At 36.1% G+C, this 23,399-nt stretch overlaps 1 protein-coding gene across 1 annotated transcript in view; it reads right to left on the bottom strand.

The window, feature by feature from the left end:
* The window catches only part of LOC123684717 (zwei Ig domain protein zig-8-like), a 275,727-nt gene that overhangs the window by 132,383 nt on the left and 119,945 nt on the right, over positions 1 to 23,399 (bottom strand). Inside the window, exon 3 of the mRNA XM_045624097.1 lies at positions 9,455 to 9,636. Coding sequence (XP_045480053.1) covers positions 9,455 to 9,636 — 182 coding nt within the window. The remainder of the gene's footprint in view (positions 1 to 9,454; positions 9,637 to 23,399) is intronic.

Raw genomic sequence — 23,399 nt, 5'->3', positions numbered from 1 at the left:
GGGAAGTCCTACCCCACCCGTTGTATTCTCCAAACTTTGCTCCCTCGGACTATCACTTGTTTCGATTAATGGCACACGGCCCTACTGACCAGCACCTGCGATCTTATGAAGATGTGAAAAATTGGATAGATTCGTGAATCGCTTCAAGAAGATTACCTGTTTTTTCAATGCGAGATTCGAATTCTGCCGGAAAGATGGAAGAAAATAGTGGCCAGCGATGAACAATACTTAGAATCATAAATGTATGACCAGTTATCTACAATACAGCCTCGAATTTCGGAAAAAAACGGCGCAAGCAAACTTGTACGTACGCATATGTACTTTATTCATTAGGTAAAATGACTTTTCTGTTTTTTTGGAATTGCGTGCGTTTCACCACCATTGGTCAATCGATGAATGAGTGCTCAAAAGCTCCTGACTTCACCTCAGTGCCTTCCCAAATTTGAAAAATATTATTTCGATCTTAAAACCTGTTGTAACTCCCTTTCAATCCCATATCAGTATTGAAATTTATTATTTTATTATTAAAATTATATGTTTGTGTGAATTCTTTCTTAGAAATAGCTTATTCTTTTGTACTTCATTATATATGACTTGTTCCATACATTCTTTGTAATGTCAATAAAGAATTAGAATTAGAAAATTAGCTCTAGCGTCATTCAAAGGAAATATTTCATCCGAGAACGGTCCCATCTGTGAACACCCGACTACATCTCCTCGCCGAGATAATACAGGCAAAGAAAATGGACGTTCGGCATTCCTGAAGTGTTTCCTTGAAAGGTGTTTCCTTTAGGTGATCCGCAAAGTACCAGATCTGCCGCGTTAATAGACTTTTTATGAGGCAATCTGAAAAGTGGAGGGTAACAGAATTTTCCCACAGAGGATTGAATCCATTTCCACAGGATTTTTACGACACGCGTTATAACTTCATCCCATGTTCTTTCCTATCCTAAGAGTGCTGAAACAACAGGGGGATTTGATCTTTAATCATGATTTCCTTGTGCTCTGAATTGTGTGATGGAAGTTGACGAGGTGCGAATAGGCTTTTTTGTCAGAATTCGGAAGACCAAATATTAAGACTAAGTGCTATTCATTTATGATCATCTTCAATGTAAACTGTTTGTGTTTTCGACTCTGCACAATATTTGAATCACGATATCATACAGTATGGTTGAAGATACGTCTGGATAGGGAACGTATCTAATGCCAGAAACGGAGATAATATCTCATTTGTTATTTGGAGCGATGATTTGTTAGTCCAAATCTTGCCTATAGATAAAACGCCTTTTTCGTCTTGCTCTCAGCACACCATTTCAAGAAGGTACTTTTTCTTCTTGCAATGCTAATCCACTAATGAGTATTTGTGCTCACCCTTCCTAACTCATTTTTACTTCCCATCGTTTGAATTGGGCTCCATATGATTTTAAGATATTAGTATTCGCAAAATAATAGGATATACCAGACTTTTTGAACACCATCGGAGTTGGCGAATGCTGCTGAGAATGTTACCTTGAATTTGGTGCCAAGGAAAATTGATAATACGCTTACAAATGTTTCATAGATTGCCAAGATCTGAGAATATGATGATTGCCCACTTCTTTCGATTATCTACGAAGAATTTACGTGATGGCTCTATGATAAAAGCTACATTCAGTATAAAAATTGAGGTTGATTTCTTAAAATAATCTCAATTAAATGCTTTTTGAATCTTCAGAAGAGTAAATAATTATAAAAAATAAAGAAATTATTCACTAATGCACAAATCACAACATTTATCAACCAATCACTCAATATTGATTAATAAGATACGTTCAATTAGCATTTGCGAATTCTAAGAATGTTACCGTGATTAGTTATACAACTGACTGTATACAACTGACAAAGAAAATGCAACACCCAGAAGGAGATGTTTAAATTTCAATTTTTTTCTGGTAAAACATAGATGGTATGGCCGGCAGTAAATGATTGAATTTGAAGAAAAATATCGCGAAGGTTTTTTTCATGTGAACAATTTTTGGTACTTAAATATTGTAGCCGGTTTTGCAAGTTTTTCAAATTTTACAACAAACCAACTGTTCGAGGAGCTCCAAACTCGATGCCAGAGTTAGTTTTGAACTTTTTCGGAGCGAACTATGTGAATATTTTGCCATGGCCGCCTAGATCCCCCAACCTTCGCCCATAGAGCATGTTTGGGACATCATGGTTAGAAGGCTTGGAAATTTACTTCAGCCCTCATGGACTCTGGCGACTCCGAGACATGGAGTAGAGATATCTTGGGATAGTTTCTTTCAAGAAGAAATAGACCATCTTATCAACACCGGGCGTGTTGGGGAGTGTATAAATAATCGCGGTGGACAAACACATTATTAATAAATTCATTGAAAAAAACCCTTCGTTTTTTTCTCCAAATGTCAATCATATACTCCTTACTATACTATCTATGTTTTACCATAACAGCTCCTTTTGGGTGTTGCCGTTTCTTTGTCAGTTAGTATATAGAAAATTTGAATGATATTGAAGATTTTGAATATAAATTCTTGATTCAGAAACAGATGTGAATATGAACAAGCCTAGATCAAAGATAAAATACGAAACAACAACTTTACGGAAATATGTTGAATGCCGTCCACAACATTTTGAAAGTTGGCGCTATTTCCTTTAATATTTAAATAGGATTTGTTGTAGGGAACTAGTGGAATACATCAGGTTGGCAAATTTCCTCAAATTGTGCAAACTTTTTACATGAATACATAATACATTGTTTACGTCAGTCATCTGGAATTTTTTGATCCAACTCTGAAGCTGAATTGATTGCTTTGAAGGGGTGTAGGGAATGGATACTTCCAACGCCAGCTTCCGAAGTAACGGGTGTGTTTTTTCGAGGTATATAATTTTAAGTTGGCATTACTGTTCAAGATGGCTACCGATTTAACAGCTGTCAAGTGGTTTATTCTCAGTTTGGTTTGGCAATTTAACATGAATAGACTCACTCCTGGACAACGCTTGCAAATAGTGCAATTTTATTTCGAAAATAATGGTTCTGTGCGGAATACGTATCGCGCACTACGTCCATTTTATTTTGTTTAGCGATGAAGCGTACTTCTGGTTGAATGGCTACGTCAACAAAGAAAACTGCCGCATTCGGAGTGAAGCTAATCCTCAAGTATATGTCGAAACACCGTTGTATCCAGAAAAACTGACTGTTTGGTGCGCTTTATGGGCTGGTGGAATCATTGGTACGTACTTCATCAAAAACGATGATCTCCAGAACGTTAGAGTCAATGGTGATCGGTATAGAGCCATGATTACTAACTTTTTCATTCCTGAATCGAACAACCATGATGTCCAGGAGCTGTGGTTCCAACAAGACGGCGCAACATGTCACACAGCTCGTGCCACAATCGATTTATTGAAAGACACGTTTGGTGACCGCCTAATTTCACGTTCTGGACCTGTGAATTGGCCTCCAAGATCTTGTGATTTAACACCGCTATGCTACTTTCTGTGGGGCTATGTGAAGTCATTGGTCTATGCGGATAAGCCACAAACCCTTGATCATTTGGAAGACAACATTCGCCGTGTTATTGCCGATATACGCCACAAATGTTGGAAAAAGTCATCGAAAATTGGACGTCCAGATTGGACTACATTCGAGCCAGCCGTGGCGGTCATATGCCAGAAATCATATTTGAAATGTAATGCCACAAGATTATCTTGCGGATAAATAAAATTCTTGTCAATCGAATAATCCTTGTTCCATTGCAATTTAATGTTCTATAGCTCTTAAAAAAACACCCCTTACTAAGGGGAGATAGTAATAGAGAGAAAAATTAAAAAGGGATATTCTTCAACTCGTTATCAGTGACAAGTATTTCATTATTATCGAAAAGGTATACAAAAATTTGTCACTATCAATATTGGCATTTCAAAATCCCTCACTGATTTTCGCATCATGTTTCAGTCAATCCACTCCACAAAGCGAATATTTCTCAACGAAATAGGACGATAAGCTCCAAATATTTCATCGACCGTTATCATCGTATCCCTCTCAACATTCTACCCCAAATATTCCTCAGACCTCTGACGTTCAACCCTTCATCCCTCCATCACATCACCAAAATTTCCAACGAGAGCAGGCGGTGTCAGCATCCTGCATATTCTTATCTCCACCTCGTCCACATCTCCTCAAATATCCGAATGCTGAGTGAATTAGGGGAAGAAGAAGAATAATTCAAAGAGACACGACCCCAGATTTCGCAATGTTGGCATCCCGATTGAACTTCCATTGGCTGACTGTGAGTCGACAGGGCTGGCGAAAAAATTAAAAAAGTTGCCAAAGTCAAACAAAAGATTGGTCCTGGTGTGTAGGAAGGGAGTTCCGAAAGAGAAATTTTGCCTTTCTTATTGTCAAGTCGAGCAAATAGTTGGGTAAGAGAACGAGACTGCTCGGTTTCGAAAGTACAACAAGATTTTTTGATACTGTTGGAGTTATAATGAAGTGTTGAATGAATAATTTATTCGGCTTTCAAGCGGCAGAGATGGAATGAAGAACTGGAGCGAGAATTTGAGCAAGTTGAAAACCGTTCCGCATTATATTTGAATTTGTAGTTGGTGGAAAACGGTATGAAAAGTTCCCTTGAAATTATTTACAATAATTGTACCCCGTATTCTGCTCATTTTGAAGAGTTTGTAGCTCGGTATTATTTTGAATCGAATTCATTATTCATCAATAAGCGAAATTTTCGAAAAACTTGTTCATTATTATCAATTCTTTCTACAAAAAGAACTGCCGCCAGGATCGGCAAACCGGACACTTTTCAGGGTGCGAAATTGTAGGGGTGCAAAGTCATTGGATAAAATACTTCTTGACACAAATTTTTTTTTTTACCACTCAACACCCTTTGTAGTAGAATGAAAAAATGCCGAGTATCGGATGCTTTTCAATGTAATGTTCGCTTAGCGCATTTTTAGTTGAAACTACTTTTTCTAGGAGAAGTTCCGCTAGATCAGATCAATAACTTCAACACTTCTATATTTCGAAACCTAAAACTCATCTCAATCATCTTCGTGGAACAATGAAACCTAATATTCAACCTGCAACATTATTTGTTGCACTTTCAGCAGCCATTTCAGTAATGTATGCAATATCAATATCAACTTTATTTCTTTCGAGTTCAAAGTTCAAACAACCTTACATTTCTGTCAGCTGATAAAATAAACTCACAAACCAATCACTACATCTATACGGGGAGTCAGAGTCTAAATTGTACTCTTGTATCATACAGTGAAATATATTTATATATTTCCTCCGCTAATGTAAAATGGTTATTTGACCTGTTATTATCATTTTTTATCATAATACTGAGATTTCATCTAAACATGCTTCACTTTTCGAAGTTGATAATATTTCGTATGGCTCTATCTCAAAAAAATATATTATATAAAACCTCACATCTTCAAAAGTCTTGGCCACCATAGGTTTCCCAAGAAATGAACTATCTATGTTTTTGAAATGAGTTGAATATTTTCCTGTATTTCAACTGCAATATATTTGATAGAAAAATCTTTGTTTGTTACTTTTTGCGTTATGCATTATGAGTCAAAATAAGAATAATAAAAACTATAAATTTATCGATTATTTATTTCCGATTAATTTTAGTTATTCCACAACTAAATCCAAATTCAATAGTCCGTATGACCACCACTTCTTCCATTCAACAGCTCAGTAAGCCCAGGCATCCACGAGTAAAATCATTAGTGAAATTTTCAGGCATATCGTTCCATTCTTTCTGAAGGGCTAAACTCAATTCCTGACAAGTGGGTTTTACCGATTAGATATTGCCATCTCTAAATAATCCCATAGGTAGCTCAATTAGAATTGGTGGTGAGTTTGCTAGCCAATTTATTCTCAGGATATTGTTCTCTTGAAGTATGTTTTGAACCCTTCGTGTATGGTGGGGTGGTGAGTTATTATCCAGATAAATAAAATCATCCCCAAATTCGTTGACAAGAGAAAAATTGATTGGTTCGGTGATGTTTTCTACGTAGATGACTCTAGTTATTGTTCGTTCAACGATAATACTAGGGATAATATGACCAAACATCGTACCCCTTCAGCACATTATTGAAACGTCTTGAAAGGGCACAACTTTCAGGGCAAAATTGAGCCGCTCTAGTCTGCCTGGACCTCTTCAAACCCTTTCTCGTCAACTATCATTTTGTAAACCGAATCGTGACTCGTCCGAAAAAAGTACGTTGCGCCATTTTGGTAAGAGCCAGTCTTGGTGTTCTGCCCATTGCCGATGGGTAGCTCTGTGTCCAGGTAATAGCCTAGGTACTCTTAAAGGTCTCCATCTCTTCATGGTACTAGTTGAGACTACCTATCTATAGATCTTCCAAAAACGACTTCAAAGGGCTGTTATAGATACCATTCGATTCCTTCGAGTAAAATTTGCGATATAATAGTCTTCCTTTGCAGATGTTGCTCTGGGTCGACCAGACACCTATTTCCGGGCAACACTTCTGCCGGTTTCCAGGAAGTGGGCCACTATGAGCCTCACTAAAGTCCGCGCAGTATTCAAACGTTGCGCAATCTGGTAGTTTGAAAAAGCTAGTTGATGAAGGGCTACTATTCTTGCCCAGTCAAACCTTGAAATTGGATGTCCGGCATTTTCCAAGGAAAATGATGTTGATGTTACAACTCTCGTTATTCGCTGAACACTGATCAAATCCGAGTACTACTGAATTCTCCCTAACAAGAAACATTTTTTGCTGGTTCATTTTCCTCGTTTAAGTGATGAGATAGTGAAGATTCCACTCACAAAAAGTCTGCATGTTACATTCAACAGGTTGAGAGTTGATAAGGGAGGTCAAGCTTTTTTACGATGTGTGGACATTTGTGCGCTAGATCCGTAACTTATCGAGTGACATAGTACGAGGAGTGTATTTAAAGTAAGGCCTTAATTTATTTTTTCACATTAAATAACATTTATTTACTAAGTTTTGTACATTGCTGTAAATCTTGAAATCTAAGCTTTTTGTCGACGTAATCGCCATTCACATCAATAAGCCTCCTCATTCGTACGACAAACTTCTGTATCCCCTCCTCGAACCACGATCCCGCAGCCTCGCGCAAGAACGAGATGACCGCTCGCTTGGTATTGCAGGTTATTCACCAAAAGTGAATGAACAGAGTCTCTACTGCACATTTCTTGGAGTTTTTCGGCCAACTCATTGAGAGTCAACCTGCGATCCTTCAGCACAAGCGCCTCAAAACTTTCCGCACTGTTTCGTCCGAGTGTGACGGCCTGCCGCTGCGCTCCTCGTCGTGAACGTTTAGTCGGCCAGCAGAAAATTCTTTACACCATTTTCGAACGTTTTTCACGTCCATACATTTCTCACCATACATTTCTTCCAATTGACGATGAATTTCTATATGTGGAGTTTTTTTTAGTGCAAAAATTTAATAACTGAACGTAACTCGCACCTGGTGGGAGCGACAACTGGCACTTCCATTGTAAATGACTGCTACGTCAAGACTGAGCGTCCTAATGAGCTCCGTCAGGTGTCGATTGGTGGAGAGGGGCCTTACGTATACAACATTATTTCCGGATTTTATTTAGCGCTACTTGCGGCGATACAATGGCCTTGGAGACCTTACTTTAAATACTCGCCTCGTATTTTCGATATACGCCTTCTTTTCAATTTGTAAACCCGAAACCTCTACAATTATCGCCACCAAATTGCATCCCACAAAACTACAAACAACACACTCCATCCTCAGAAACCAAACCTCGTCCCAATCATCTCCGCGCACAAAACAATGGACCCTCTGAGCAGAACCGGATCCTTCTTACATGCACTGGCGGTAATTTCTCCGATGTCAATTTCTATTATCCTCCCCGTTCCCCGTTGATTGTTTCAGACGAAGTGGCTCTGGAAACGCTCCTTCTCGCCTCGTTCGTCCACAATAGCCCGGCAGAAGAGAAAAAAAACGGGGGAATTTATCGTTCGGTTTCTTTCAGTCCGATTCGGTTGTTCGATTCGTTTTCGAACGGATCCATTGACGTGCGAAGTGTGTTTTTTCGGATTGCTTTTCAGCGTACAAAGGCCAGCACTTAACGGGCCTTCCATTGAATCTTCGGAGATACGGGCGGAAAAAATCTCTTTTCTACGTTTCTCTCCGGTTGATCGGACGGGGGAGGCGGGGAGGGTGGCGTAAGCAGGGGTTCGATTCTTGCGTCGGCTATGATTGAGACGTTTTGTCAATTACGAGTCGATATTGTGCGAATGGGGGACGCTGACGAATTCGCGTTATTGTTTCGTGATACGGTATATTTTTAGGGGGTGTGGGTGTGTTTTTTGTACGCTCGTTCGCCGAAAAAATCGTCGAATCGTTTTTTTGAGATGTCTGTATTCCAACGATATGGTTTGACTTACTGATGAAGAATTCTTTGTCGTATTTTCTTCGTTTTGTCCATTCAAATGTGAACATTATAATTGCCGAAAAAAATGAGCTACAAAATTCAAGTTTGCATCTAGAACGCCACAGTTGAGATCGCGAATATAAAGAGAAATTGATACATTTATTTGTGATCATTACAAATAAAACAAAGCTATCACATCGTTTTCATCAAAGTTTAAAAGTCAATTCAACAACCACACAAAAAGACACTCAGCCAGTAATTAATTCGGTTCACCCCATGGTTGTAAGGAGTGGAAAACGCAACACCTAAAATTTATTTCAATTCAACTTTTCGTCTTATTATTTGTTCACCATTTAAAAATTCATTTCCGATAGCCTGTTTCATTCTGAACAAAAAATGTTTCTCGGGTTTTTTTGCCCAAAATAAACCAGTTCGCAGCAAAAAATTATTTTACTAACAACTAGAGAGATACATCGTCATTAATGCGAAAATACGAAACTAATCTATCTAGTAGGTCGCTATTAGCGATAGTGACAATGTAGTTGTTCGTAAAATAATGAACTGATTTATTTTGGGCAAGAAACTCAAAGGACATTTTCTGTTTAGAATTAAAAACGCTATCAGAAAAAATTTCTTAAATGTTGAACAAATAATAAGACAAAAAGTTACATTGGAAATGAATTTTAGGGGTTGCGTTTTCCACCCCTTACAACCATGGTGTAGAACAAATAAATTAGTGGCTAAGTGATTTCTTTGTGGTATAAAACGTCAGGTTGATTTCAATACTGTAACTTTTTTAGTGCTTGTGAAAAAAATTGTTATACAAATTTTATGTACTCCCTTTAGGGGGCTGTATCTTAATAAGGGATGCTCCAGGAAATTTATTTATATGAAAGATCCTATCGTTTTTTCGATGAGGAATCACCTCCTCATATGTTTTACACTTATTCAGTTACACACTGTATAATTCATAAGGAGAAGTGCTACTTTTTATGGCGACCCTGTGTTAAGCCGCTGAACGTACTTACCGTTCTGTTTCCCAAATTTCTAACTCTACAGTACAAATAAGCACTTTTCCCAACTAGAGCCGTCACATTTTTCGTGACACTTCTTTCGAAATAAGGTCCCCTATCGATTATCATCGGTTCCACATCTGCTTCGTTGTCTACATCGTTGGAATTGTCGTCTTCCATCTGGGATTTGCACATTCCTGCAACAAAAAATTAACAATTTTAATCGATCCGACATAAATACCAGAAGATAGGTTAACAATTCAAAATAATAAGAATATTTCCATTTTGCAACGATTCTGCATGCTTCAATTCATGTTACGCTACGCGGTAATTTGTCGATTCGTCGTGTGTGATTGGTCACCAATGAAACGCCAACGGATGCACGTAGAAAAAAACAGAGAGGATTTTCTTAAACATTTTCAATTATTATCGAGACTTCAGGAAATATAGGTGCCTTGTTTTAGATCTCAGCCATTACTAGTTTGATTTGAGATTTAGAATTCAATTTATCGGCAAGAATTGTATCGAAATTCTCGGTAAGTGTTGGCATGAATATTTTCGTTCAGCAAGTAATAATCTCACCAGAAGGAATTGATTAATTTCAAAACAATAGGTTTTTTTTAGAGTTTTTTAGAATTCTTTTTGTCTGGAATAATTTCAACGAAACTCCTTCTCAGGTTTATTTCATGATGAATTTTATTATTTCTTTATAATTTCTTGTTGAGAAATCCGAGAAGGAGTTGCAAATTCAGGTTAACATATTCTAATATCGTTGTCCATTTTCCCAAAGCACCTCCCGTGGGATTGGAACAACATAAACCTCTATTGGGATTGAAAAATATCAAGAAGTAAAACCTCCCTTGGGATTAAACAATTGAAATCTCTATTAGGTTTGAAATATTGTAAAGAAGAACTTCCTTGATATAGAAATTGGAATAGTACGAACGTAAAACCCCTTTAGTTGCTGAAACTAAGAGAATACCTGCGTAATACCTGGAGTTATTACATCAACTTCGCTGAATGGGAATTACTATAGTTTCCTGCTGAGATCTGGTGTTAAGAAGGCTGAAAATAATCTTCAGAAGAGGTTCCTTCCTTATAGCACCGTAATTGATTAAAAACTGGTTTAAGTTAAGTTTTTATTTCAATATTATTTGTTCAGAGTAAAGAAGATCGATCTTTGTATATTTTAATTTAATTGAATTTGTAGAAACCTAGGTAGGAGTTTCGTTGCCAAATAAGCCAAACCACCCCTAGAAATCAGTCTCAGAGTCACATGGGCAATTGTAACGTTACAATTGTTACAGATCCAGGAAGACACATTGAATCTTCCTTCGCCTTGAAAAAACCACACAAGTTTTGGATGAATATTTGAGCGAGTTGAGGGTCGACAATAGAATTCACTAGAGCAAAATCTACATTTTTTCGCAAGTTAGAACCATACAAAATTCAAGGAGAATATTCGAAAAGAAATGATAATATTTTCGTTATTACAGATCCAGGAAGACAAATCTAATCTTCCCCTTCCTTAAAAAAAACACACAATTTCTGGGTAAATACTTGAACGACTTGGACCTTGAAAATGAAGTTCATTAAATCAAATTGCATCAATATTATTCCAAATTCTCTCTCACAAACAATCAACATTAAATTATTTGTTAAATTTAATATTCCAATAACCCGGTAGATGACGCCACATGACAGTTATAACCTTATTCAGCCGAAACCAACCGCATATCAAGCTTCGACGCAATATCGAAACTGTTGAATCCCCGCGGGTAACCAATAACGTCATCAATTTGTCACATCCCATTATCGGATATCTGTTTTATTGTCGGATTAAACATTGCTTAAATTATATGCTGGGCGCAAATGGTGAAATCATTATTTATGTCTCTACGCTTTGATAATTTGCCCATTTAAAATTCGAGGGAGCATGAAATCCAGTGATATCCACACCGATAATCTGATGAACGATTGCTAACGATTGGATTTATGCGATGGTGTTTTTGAAGGGCTAATCGAGTTTGTAGGCATGATTTCCAATCGGTTAACTTTCGGTACTCAAGCACTTTAAGGTATTATATCTTACTCTGAAACAGTTTTCAAGAAATATTACATTGTGAATTGTGTCAATCGATTCTTCGTTCTTTGTCAATTCATTTTGATTGGGTGCTTTATGGTATAATAATTTTCCTTCGATGAGTGAATACATTACGATTGAAATCTGATTGAAAACACACATCGTCCAAGTCTTGGCCCACCCTATCAACTTCCAACTTGTTGAATGTAACATGACAATTTTTGGTGTGTGGAATCCTTAGTATCTTATAACTTGAATGAAAACAATAAATTAGAAGAAAATGCTTCTTGTTCGCGAGAAGTGAATCAGTTTTTAGCGAATAACGATAGTTGTAAAATTGAAAATATTCCGTGGAAAATACCAGAACAACCAATTTCTCAGATTAACAGGGCAAGAAAAGGAGCCCTGCAAGAAAAATTTTAAAAAACCTACATGAGAATTCCATGGTATCTTGTCAATTGATTCGATGACGAAAATCACGGAAATGCTTGCTGTTGGCCGATTATTACATTTTTTCAGAAATTACAGGCAATAAACAAAAATTTTCAAAAAAAAAATGTATCAATTCTCTTGAGGCTGGCACATCATGGGCTCAAGATACAGACTTGAAATCTCAACATGTTTTAGGTCATAGCTCGTTCAATAAAAAACGTGGTTATTTGAGGGGTGTGTGACAAATATTTCAGGAGATATAACGATTCTTGTATTGAAATTCAAATATTTACTGATTTTTCCAAAATTTCCAGTTGAAAAATACTTAAACTTTGAGGTCAACGAAATAGCGGAAAGCGGAGTTGATCTTCATGATCCCTAATCAGCCTGATTTTGAACTCATCCAAAAATTTCTAACGATTCTTGTATAGAAATTAAAATTTTTTTTGAATTTTCCAAAATTTCGAGTTGCAAATTTCTTGAACTTCGAGGTCTACGCAAAATCGATGAGCGGAGTTGGAATTATCGATCCTCAATTAGCCTGATTTTGAACTCATCCGAAAATTCTCATGTCGAAATAGCTGGCCGATTTGTCCATTATTTCAGAAATAATAGGCAATAAGCTGAAATTTTCAAAAAAAAAATTATTAATTTTCTTGGGGCTGCTACATCTCTTGGGCTCAAGATACGGACTTGAAATCGGTGAGCGGAGTTGGACTCAACGATCTTTAATCAGCCTGATTTTCAACTCATTCGAAAATTTTCATATCGAAAAATATTGCTCAAATTTGCGATACCTAGACCTTAAAAAATACGAAAAATCAATAAAATCTACATGAGTATTTGATAGTATTCGGTCAATTGATTCGATATATCGTGATTGAATATCACGAAAATGACTGCAGTTGGCCGATTATTTCAGAGATTATAGGCAATTAACTAGAATTTTCAAAAAAAAAACACTCAAAAAAACAACGAAGGTTCTTTCATTGAAATAGGTATAAAACTCGATCCCCTAAATATTATCATGACTCCAAGGAACACCCTTTATGTATGTATTTCCTCATAGTGTTGACGAAAAATGAAAGAAATAGCTTTGCCGTAGTGTATGGGAACATCGTGTAACCTGTTACACGGTTACCTGCCTAATAGCCTAATGGCCCTTTATTGCCATTTCAATATCATTCAATTAAATCCCCTGGAATTCATCGATCGGTTCGAAAATGCGAGATCAAATGGAACACAGGAGCATTGTACGCTTTCACGTTTTTGCTGCTCTATTTGAGCGTAAAAACTGCATTAAATCTCAGAGAGATCAACACAATGGCGTGATTCTACTGGACTATACGATTGAACTTCAATTCGATATTTCATTAGCGTCTTTTCAGAATTGTTAGCGATAAAATTTCATCGACAATCAGCAACCTCTTCTGAAAATTTTATTAGGTATTTACCTAAAGTTTGCTCTGCGTAATGATGACAATTGAACTAGACAGTGTTTTCAATCAAAGTTATTGGAAAAAGAATAGTTATAAGGGGTTCCTACTTTGTGATTTAAAAAAAAATCAACATTGATATAGCTATAGCGACTAGAATTCACTATTTGATTGATACGTTCTTCATTTTCAAAGATTTATAGGCTAATCAGTCCACTAGATCGAAATACATACCATACAGAGATTTTTGTGTATGTTATAGTCTCATCCGTGACATGAGCATTTTTACTGCCTGTATGTGACAATTATCCTTTTTTTCAATCTACCTAGTGTAAAATGTGCTGTATGTAATGCATTCCATGGTTACCTTGCTCTTGTTCTTGTGGAAATTGAACCTTATAGCGATGTAGATGCAAATTCATGTGCAAAATACACCTTAGCGTGCCGTAGAAGGGGTCCAAATGTTGTACGCGCCGAGGAATGAATAAAAGCTCTTAGCAATATTTTCGGTTGAGTGGGCATTACGATGATGTATGGGCTTTAAGACATCAGTAACAGATCTAGTTTGTTTAAATTTTTCACTGTCTTACCAATTATACGTTCGGATTGACCTGAGCGTATACTGTAATGCACTAACTTACTACTACTACTACTAAATTACCACAATTTTCACACTAGATGAAATTAGATAAACGACATTTTCGTTTGACAAATGTCATTGAAACAGGACTGTTAAATCTGAACCGAACAATGACATGGATAACCCAGTTCATAATAACGTCCATCATTATTCTGTAAACAGATACACAAACCAAACAGTGAACCTATACGAGGACATGGGGTTTTTGCTGAGGTTTTTATCTTCAGGTACTCATACTTTGAAATCTCAGAGTAATAAACATAGATAGGTGGAACATATGCCCCGTTAGCTAATTCTATTTCCAACCGAACTATCAAATTCGACATGAAGCGCGCGGAAATGAAAACATATCAGTGATGCAATATTTCACTCAATTCGCGCGTTTCTTCACAAAGAACGCACTTCTTATGTCTCATAGTGAATCAACGTTTCATTCTCACTCAAAATATATCGAAATAGACACCTAAATATATCGGAAATTCAAAAAACATACTTTAACCGGGCCAGACGACGTGAAACAACCGTTAACACTAGGAGAGCAAAAGTTGCCAAACCTTGGATTTAAGCAGGTAGATACAGAAAATAATGAATATTCTGCTTATTATCAATTCGACAATTAGGAAAAATATCGGGTTCTAAATATTCAAATTTGCGTATTTGATCGAAAATCACTAAAATAAATATATTTCATTCAATATAATATACATGCATAACGATATAGTAAAATTGTGGATTCGAAAATATATCACAATCCGACAACGTAATCTAACCATGTTAGGGAAATGTAAAAATTACATTTACTCCCTCTATCTATGTTTATTACTTCATGCTAATGTATTACATTTCCTCTGATAATACTGAAATTATTTTTCAGCAAATTAATTCCCTGTTTTTCATTCGCTCCAAAAAAAAACAATCCAATCCAATGTATTTTTCAAGCTTCCGAGTTCGTAAAGTATCGAATGGCAATTAAGTAAATGAACACCCAGTATTCATTCAACTGAAATGTTAATAAATACCGAGAGAAAGAGCCATGACGTAGTGCGCAAAAAAAACCGAGTACAATTTTCCGGTTACCTACCTGTCAGAAAACCGAAAACATCGGCATCGGCATACCCGATTCATGAATATGGCTTTTCCAATTTCCGCGTGGAAACCTTAATTCGGGGGGAGGATGATGAACGAGCTTCCATAACAAACTTTTCGCATTTTCCGAACAGTCGATAAAATCTCCCGACATAAATTCGGCAGCGCCAGTTACTGTCACGTCTGCTGGGCAGCTCAGGACTTGTATAACCGGATCGAGATATTTATTTAACGGTTATATGATATCCGAAAGTTCCCCTGATCCACTGAATGAACCTTGCGGAGGGCCATAGAAAACTTCGACGCCTCCAGAATTGGACCGGGAAAGGTCGGGGATTATGCAACGCTGCATTTTTTCCTCGGAGAGAATGCAATAGGCGAGAAGATTAATTTATCACGTCGGAAGTTTGGAGTCAACGGGATTTTTTATTCGGAGCTGTGAGTATGATGAATAGATTTTGCAAATTGGTGGAGGCGCCGGTCGAGATAGGAGGAGTGTTATGTAGAAGTGTCAAAGATACCTATCGATTTGAGAAATTTTTTTATATAGGAAACGAATCTAAGATTTTATTCGTTTAAAAATTCAGTATGTTGTGGTCATTTCAACAATTTCCTTTCCAACATCGCTATGAGGGAAGGGGGTACGAGTATACGTGTTCTAAATGATTCGGTATAGGTTATTCAAATTTTGAGTCAGTATTCTGTTGAAAATGAGAGTGAATTTTGTTTTAATCAATGAATATAGTATTTTTATAATATTCGGAATAACTATAGTATTTTCAAGAAATATTAAAAAGCTGTTAAAGAATACAAAAAAGAACATGATTCCATTTGGATTACAATCTGCGAAATGAATAAGAGCGCTCGTTGCAGGAGTTTTTTGTGCAATTTCATCTACTCATGTGATTAAGATCAATACAATGTACAAAAGAAAATGGTGGACACACAGATCATACTGCTTTGTTTAAAGAATATAGGAAATTAGACAATGAACACACGACTAGAAGTTCGACATCTTGCGGATTGAGTGAAAGAAGGGAATTAAGAATTGAATCTATAAAGGCAAACTTCATTTGTAATACCTAAAAAATAAAAAAAAAGATTCGACTATGTTGATCATTATTATATTCGAGGGTACGATTGAACATAGATTCGATTATTTGGAATATTGATAAGATTTCAGCCTAAAGAAGAAATTAAAATTGTTATTCTCAAAACTAAGCAAATCATTCAAAAACTATATAAAAATTAAATTGAAATCAATAAACTAAAATATATGCTCCTTGAACCATGCAATAACCGAGCATTCTATGTTGAATATTTTCATTCTTAGCTGTTCTGAATTTTCAGGTTCTGGATGTAAATTTTTTGGGGCATGCAACCACACCAAAAAAAGTAGACTGGAGTTGAATCTGGAGACCTTGACGGCCTTGGCTGCCTCAGAATTCAGGATATCCTAGATTTTTGCCGACCCTCTGACCCCACGGATATGGAACACAAGAAGAATGAAGAATACCAACATAAGATTGACAGGACATTCATTCAGAACTAGATTCAACGAACATCGAACGGATTTTACCAAAAATAAGCGATTATCTACCTTTGCAAAAACAAAGATTATGATAACCCTTTCCCTACAATTGACAAAATGACAATTATACATTTGAAATGTAAAGGCAAGACTCTCAACTCTTGAAAATCGAATGAACTTTATAATTTTGACACATGAAGTAGTAATAAAAATCTTATTCAGTAGTATTCTGTGATTCATTCATTCGATGCTTACACTCTTGAATTAAATCATGTGAGATATCATCTGTGATCAGTTCAGTGTGGGGTAAGAAATAAATATCCTTTGATGAGTCTACAGAATATTAATTGACCATTCCTTCTACTGTATAACGATTGACCTACCCTAGCTGGGTACATCACCATTCGGTGAACAGAAATGATTTAAAAATTACGAATGAACAAACAAAACTCTTTTACAAATTCAATCCTCAAGTTTACAATATCCAATTTTATTGAATGTAAAAACATAGAAAGTATAAAACTAGTATTAATCATGAATTCGGTGTGTTTTCTTAACGCAATGAAATATAAGGATACGTGCAACGCGTATCATCATTAACTTACATAGAGTTGTACTTATGTGCATATCTTAGAAGGTATATGGTCTATACAATCAGGTCCAGGGATAGCAAACTGTACGTACGTAAAATTGTTTTATCTAGGAATTCAGCTCAATATAATTTTTGGCATCAGGATTATATTATTCATAGCTAACATTGAAATTCGACTTTTCCATGACACACAATCGATTTATACGTTTGCACTCGCTTTTTAGTAGCTTCAATCAAGATTTTTAACATCGAAACGCCCTCTTAATTCATCTGTTACATTTATGATTAATTCAATTCTATCTAGAATTTCGTTCGTTGCCATCACAATCCATTCGAATATTTCACCCAAATTCATGCAACGGTTATTTCGGTATCATCGATTCCATTTTATTTACGATCAGGCACGCTGTGACCAAAATGAAATTCATTTTTTCCTCTTTCCCTCACTAATTATCGCTCCAATCATCGAATGGAACATTTTCAATATTCATTATGGTGTTCATTGAGGCGAAACCTTATGCATTTTCAGTGATTATCAAGGCACTGAAATGTATTCCATATATTTCAAAATTGTACCAATCCGAATTGGATACGTGTTGTTGGAATAATTGTGAGCGAGGACACAGGACTATAAATTAATTACTGGGATGTACCATTCAATTATTTTCGTTGGAATTTATCGATCGCTTCAAAAATGCTAGATCAAAGAAACACAGGTGAATTGTATGAATTTTCATCACTCGTTGTGTTGAAAAATCATTAGTTAGTGGTTTTGAATTGGTTCGGAAGAGTATTTTTCTATTATATTAAAATTTTGTAAGGTTTTTCTCTATAATATGTACAAACGACTAATACGTACTCTTTGGCTTAAAAATTTCGATTTGATTCTTTTTTATCGTTCAATTTATTGTGATGATTCAATGTGGTATAGAATAGAAAATATAACATTTATTATTTTTTTTGGTTCTTCTTATTATATTAGATATTATTATTCATAGCTTGGTAGCGCAATCCATTTATCGTGACACTTGCACCATCAGCCCAAAAAGGTAACAAACAGTGACACGTTGAGGATGTAGGGTGTTTTCAATAATCATTCTTCGATTTTATGAGCCCAAACACGACAATTCTGGTCACTTAGTTGGCTTTACGACGACCCAAAAGTGTTTTTGTTTTGTGAACTGTTACTACAAAAATTTGAAGTGAATTTTAATCATTTGAAAGCGTTGTTCAAACGTATGTCGTTGCATTTCACGTAATAGCGTAGTTTTTGATAATCTAATGTTACAAGATGACAGCTTGTGTTTACTGAACTTTTGAAGTCTTTAGAACCAAATCTTCATTCAAAATACGGTGGAATGTTGATTGTAGAATGCCTAATACCCAAGATCCACAAAGAATCGACCAACCTGGGTTTTCGCGTACCTACACTACAGGCTTCAGCCAATTAGAGGATATTGATGTGAACAACGTTATTTTTCAAATAGACGGCGCTATGTGCCGCAAAATTAATGAAACAATTAATTGCAATCTGGCAAGGAAAATTTTCTGAATGTGAAATTTCTCTAATTGACATTTATTTGATCATCGAGATGCGTATCAAATCACAATGCTCTACAATTGATGCAAGATCTCAGAGATGCAATTTGTGAATGTGCGAATTGGTCATAGAATATATACGTTGCTGCAACCGTAGCTGTGGCAACCATTTGTCTGATATTGTTTACCATCATTGATGGCAAACCTTTTTCTTTTACAATCAAATAAACATTCATTTATTACTCTGGAAATATACTAGAATTTTTTTCAATTTCAAAATGAAAATTTTGTTGTAAAACCCTTTATTTTCAAAATAGCGTTTTCTTAACATGTTGTCTCAAATCAACGTTCATCTCTATATTAATTTTTTTCGTTGATTCATGAAACATATTTCATTCGAAGAAAATATCAACAGATTGAATCGGTAGGCATATAATTTCCAATAAGTGTAAAAAAAGTCGGATAGAAAATAAGATATTTCCTCCCGAAACATAGGTCTAAAAGCAAAGCTGTAGTACAACGAAAGCTACTGTCACTCGCACGTTTCCACTTTCATTTCTCCTCGAAGACAATAATACACATTACTCCCCTTTATGCGTAGGTATTCCCGCATTCCAGGTATTGTTCCATCGAAAACAGGATTCCGCATACGTCGACGAAAAAGCATTTTTCCGGCATTTTTCCATCGGAAAACAGCCAAAAGCATGCCTTGTTTTATCGAAACGACGACTAGGGATCGCGTGGGTAGATATCGATCATAAAGTTCACCTGGATGACGACCTCGGTTTTGGCGAGCAAGATAAAACTCGTTATAACTTTCATCTAGGCCCCATATCAGTTACGTATTTTGGGACAAGTTCTTACGAGACGGGTGGAATAATTGATATTTCAACCGTGAAATATGATTTTGAATGGTTTCAAGTTCGAGATGAATTCATTTCCAGGACGTAGGCGATGTCGTCTTCAACGCCCAACGTTGGATATAATCAAACATGATTGAAATTAATTTCGAAACTTTTTGATGTTTGGGATGGAAGGTATTTGCTGAAAGTGAAACTATTCCGGAGATTATTCTGTACGGCTCTCTGAAACTATTCAGGGTCAGACTCTTGGAGTAGAGCTCATGAGATATCTGATATACTGAAATAACCCTGAACTGAAATGTAGATGTTAATATAGTGATCTGATCATCTATCATCTTCACCTTCACTTTTCCTGAATAGTTCAATTTAAGATGTAACAGTAATTGTATATAGATCGGTACCCTATTATCCATATAATAATATCCAACAACATACACCTCAGATAGTAGTACCATATCGAACTCTTCAGCGCTGTCAAGTGAGCATTGGAATCCGCTTTTCTGAAATCCTTCAAGAATTACTACTTTCTCGGAGTGGATTCAGTCCACAAAAAAACGATATTCCTTCATTCTGATCCATTGCTATGCAATGAACTTTTCCTGATTATGTGCTTTCATGATTCGGTATTCATAAGATAATGGCTTTCAAGCATGTTGTCATTATTTTTATATGCTATATGCTTTTCGATTTCCTTAAAGGCAATATTGTATTACTCTTCCATAATATGTAAATTATAAATTACAATTAGAAATGAGTCCCAGACCTCGACTGTTAAAACTTTTTTTTGTCCCTTCTTGAGTAGATTGGCGACCAAATTGCAAATTTTCCGCCCTTTCGGCCATTGTGAACTTTCGTTCGGACATTCCTATTTTTCCAGTCTCCTATACTGTTCATATTTGTTTTCCCTTTTTCCTCTTTATGATAATATAAAGCAATTAATACTTGTCAATAGATGTTAATAGCTTTCTATTTGCATCAACATTGTCCAGCACCCTCTTATTCGACACATCATCTGTCCAAGACATCTTGGGAATTCTTCGAAAGACTGACATTTCAAATGCTTCGATTCACCAACTTCGGTATCTATGTTTTCATCCTATATAAAAAAACACAGTTTTTATAGATAGCATTTAATCCCTCGATGACGTAGCTCAATGTCAAAGGATATGATTTTTCTTTCTTCATTCGCTCAAATGCTGATCTAGAAGACCTTTATTCTTAACCTCATTTCAATCATAAAAATGTATTGACCAATGAGGTAAGCTTCAATAGTTATACCTATACTCCTACACTCATATAACCTTTCCACTACAATTTTTGTAGAGAGATTTCACTTTCTCCACTTCTAACATAATCTTCAATATTGGCAATTATTTGTTCATTGGGGCCAGAATCATTTCCCTGGAGCACATTTAACCGTTGTTGTCGATGGGGCGAAGTCTGATTAACACTTATTATGCCATTATTTCGCTAGCACCTTTCTCTATGCGCCAGTCCTGGGACTTATTGAGTGACAGGTTATTTCATGTCTTAACTTCTCAATAATATAAATTGAGATTATACATTGCTACGATGATATTAAATCATTATCATGAAATCCTATTGCATTATGTTTTAGAAGTTATGAATTTTTGAATTCATTATTGATTCTTCAGGGAATAGCGTACTGATTTTTGACGGTGAGGACCTGGGTTCATGCCCACCGTGAAATAATTCCTTCATAAACCTTTTTTTTCTATTGATTTTAGATTACCTTCGAGAAAAATACGATGTCAAATTTGCAGTGTTCCACATTGAAATGAAGTAATCGTTATTTTCCACAGTTACTTCCAGTGATCAGAATCTCCAGTTCCTAATCACAACGCCCCATTATATAACGAACGTAAATCGCCACCAGTGAAAACCATTCTCCAACTATAATTAACGCGAAATGGCGGATGCTGCGCAATGAATCAGGCATTTGTTTCGTGATCTTATCGAATGTTCCGGTCCATCGCACAGACCAGATCTCTCGCAATTATTAAATCCGCATTTTGGCGGCCGAATCTTCGAATTTCTGCGCCTCCCAGGATTGTTTCCAATTAGGAGACTTCGCCCTGGGTAAACTTCGGACCTCTATTAGGACAACGAACGTGGCGCAGAGGATATTTCTCCTCCGGATTTCTCATTAAAGGAACTGCTACTGCGGAACATTCACAATTATTAATTTCGGAACGAAATTAACTAGTGTGAAGGACGAAGATTTATAGAGGAAACTGTTACAATTTAGTCGGGAGGAATGTGCAGATGTTACTGTTGGTGACATTAATGAGACGGTCCTGACGGTCCATTTGGAATCTAAGTGTCCGTGTTGAGAACTCAAAGCTCATAGCTAAGGCTTCAGTCATGAGAATATTAGAAGCTTTTGTAGTAAATTCTTTTTTCGGCAACCGTCCGGGAAGTGCTCACTTCCCGGACGCTTCTTCTCTGAGAAAGTAGCATTTCCCGGCCTAGTCCGGAAAGTACGTACTTCCCGGACTAGGCCGGAAAAGAATCATAGAATCCATAGCAACCGAGATAACGGCTGACAGTTCATATGAAATTAGTTGTCAAAAATTTGCATGTTTTTTGATCGCAATCGCAATAAAATATGGAAAGCAGCAGCGATAGTGTTATTTTACATGGTTGCCGAAAAAATATTGTACGCAACACGCCCGAAAATGGTTTTTTTGGACTCACAGACTTCCAGGACTCGCTCACGCTCGTCCTGGAATTTTGTCTATTCGTCCAAAAAAACCATATTTTCCGGACTTGTTACGTAAATTACTATTGTGTTCTCAGAATTCGGAGAAAAAAAAAACGTCACTTTTTTTTGACGATCGTTTTCTGTTTTCTCCCTTAAATAGCCCGAAGAAATGAAAATCTACTCTGAAAAATTTATTATGTATGTTAATAGGACTGTAAATACGTCAACTCTCGAATACAAAATTCTTCCGCATCTTGTAGAACAAAATCGTGCGAGAATATATCAGGAACGCATAGTTTTCATGGTTATATTTTATTATTATATGTTGGTACTCCGAACTTTCCGCCACGGCTTCATCTGTCAATTCATCAATTTGACTTAAAGAAATCAGTTCTGCCAACCAATATTTTTCAATGCAAAAATCACTAAATGATATTTATGGAAATATTTCATTAATTTCATTAAGAATGCAATGAATCAGAGAAAATAATGTATGATACTCGTACAGAAGGTTCATTCTACCACTCGTTCATTCAAAAACTCGCCACTTCGTGGCTCGTTTTTGAATTTTGAACTCGTGGAAGAATATCATGCCTTCTGCACTTGTATTATAATAGTTATTTATAATACAAGTGCAGAAGGCATTGATATTCTTCCAAGAGTTCAAAATTCGAAAACGAGCCACGAAATGGCGAGTTTTAGAATGAACGAGTGGTAGAATGAGCCTTCTGTACAAGTATTATACATTATTTTCTCTAATTCATTGCATTCTCATTAAAATTAATGAAATATTTCCATGAATATAATTTAGTGATTTTTGCATTGAAAAATGTTGGTTGGCAGAACTGATTTCTTTAAGGCAAATTGATGAATTGACAGATAAAGCCGTTGCGGAAAGTTCGGAGTACCAACATATAATAATAAAATATAACCATGAAAACTGTGCGTTTCTGATATATTCTCGCACGATTTTATTCTACAAGATGTGGAAGAATGAACGGAATAACCACAGAATTAGAGAAAATTTATTATG

The sequence above is a fragment of the Harmonia axyridis genome, chromosome 1 (genome assembly GCF_914767665.1).
Source record: "Harmonia axyridis chromosome 1, icHarAxyr1.1, whole genome shotgun sequence".
Classification (NCBI taxonomy): domain Eukaryota; kingdom Metazoa; phylum Arthropoda; class Insecta; order Coleoptera; family Coccinellidae; genus Harmonia; species Harmonia axyridis.
Note: the sequence above shows the minus strand (reverse complement) of the source record. Positions and strands in the feature narration are given on the sequence as shown.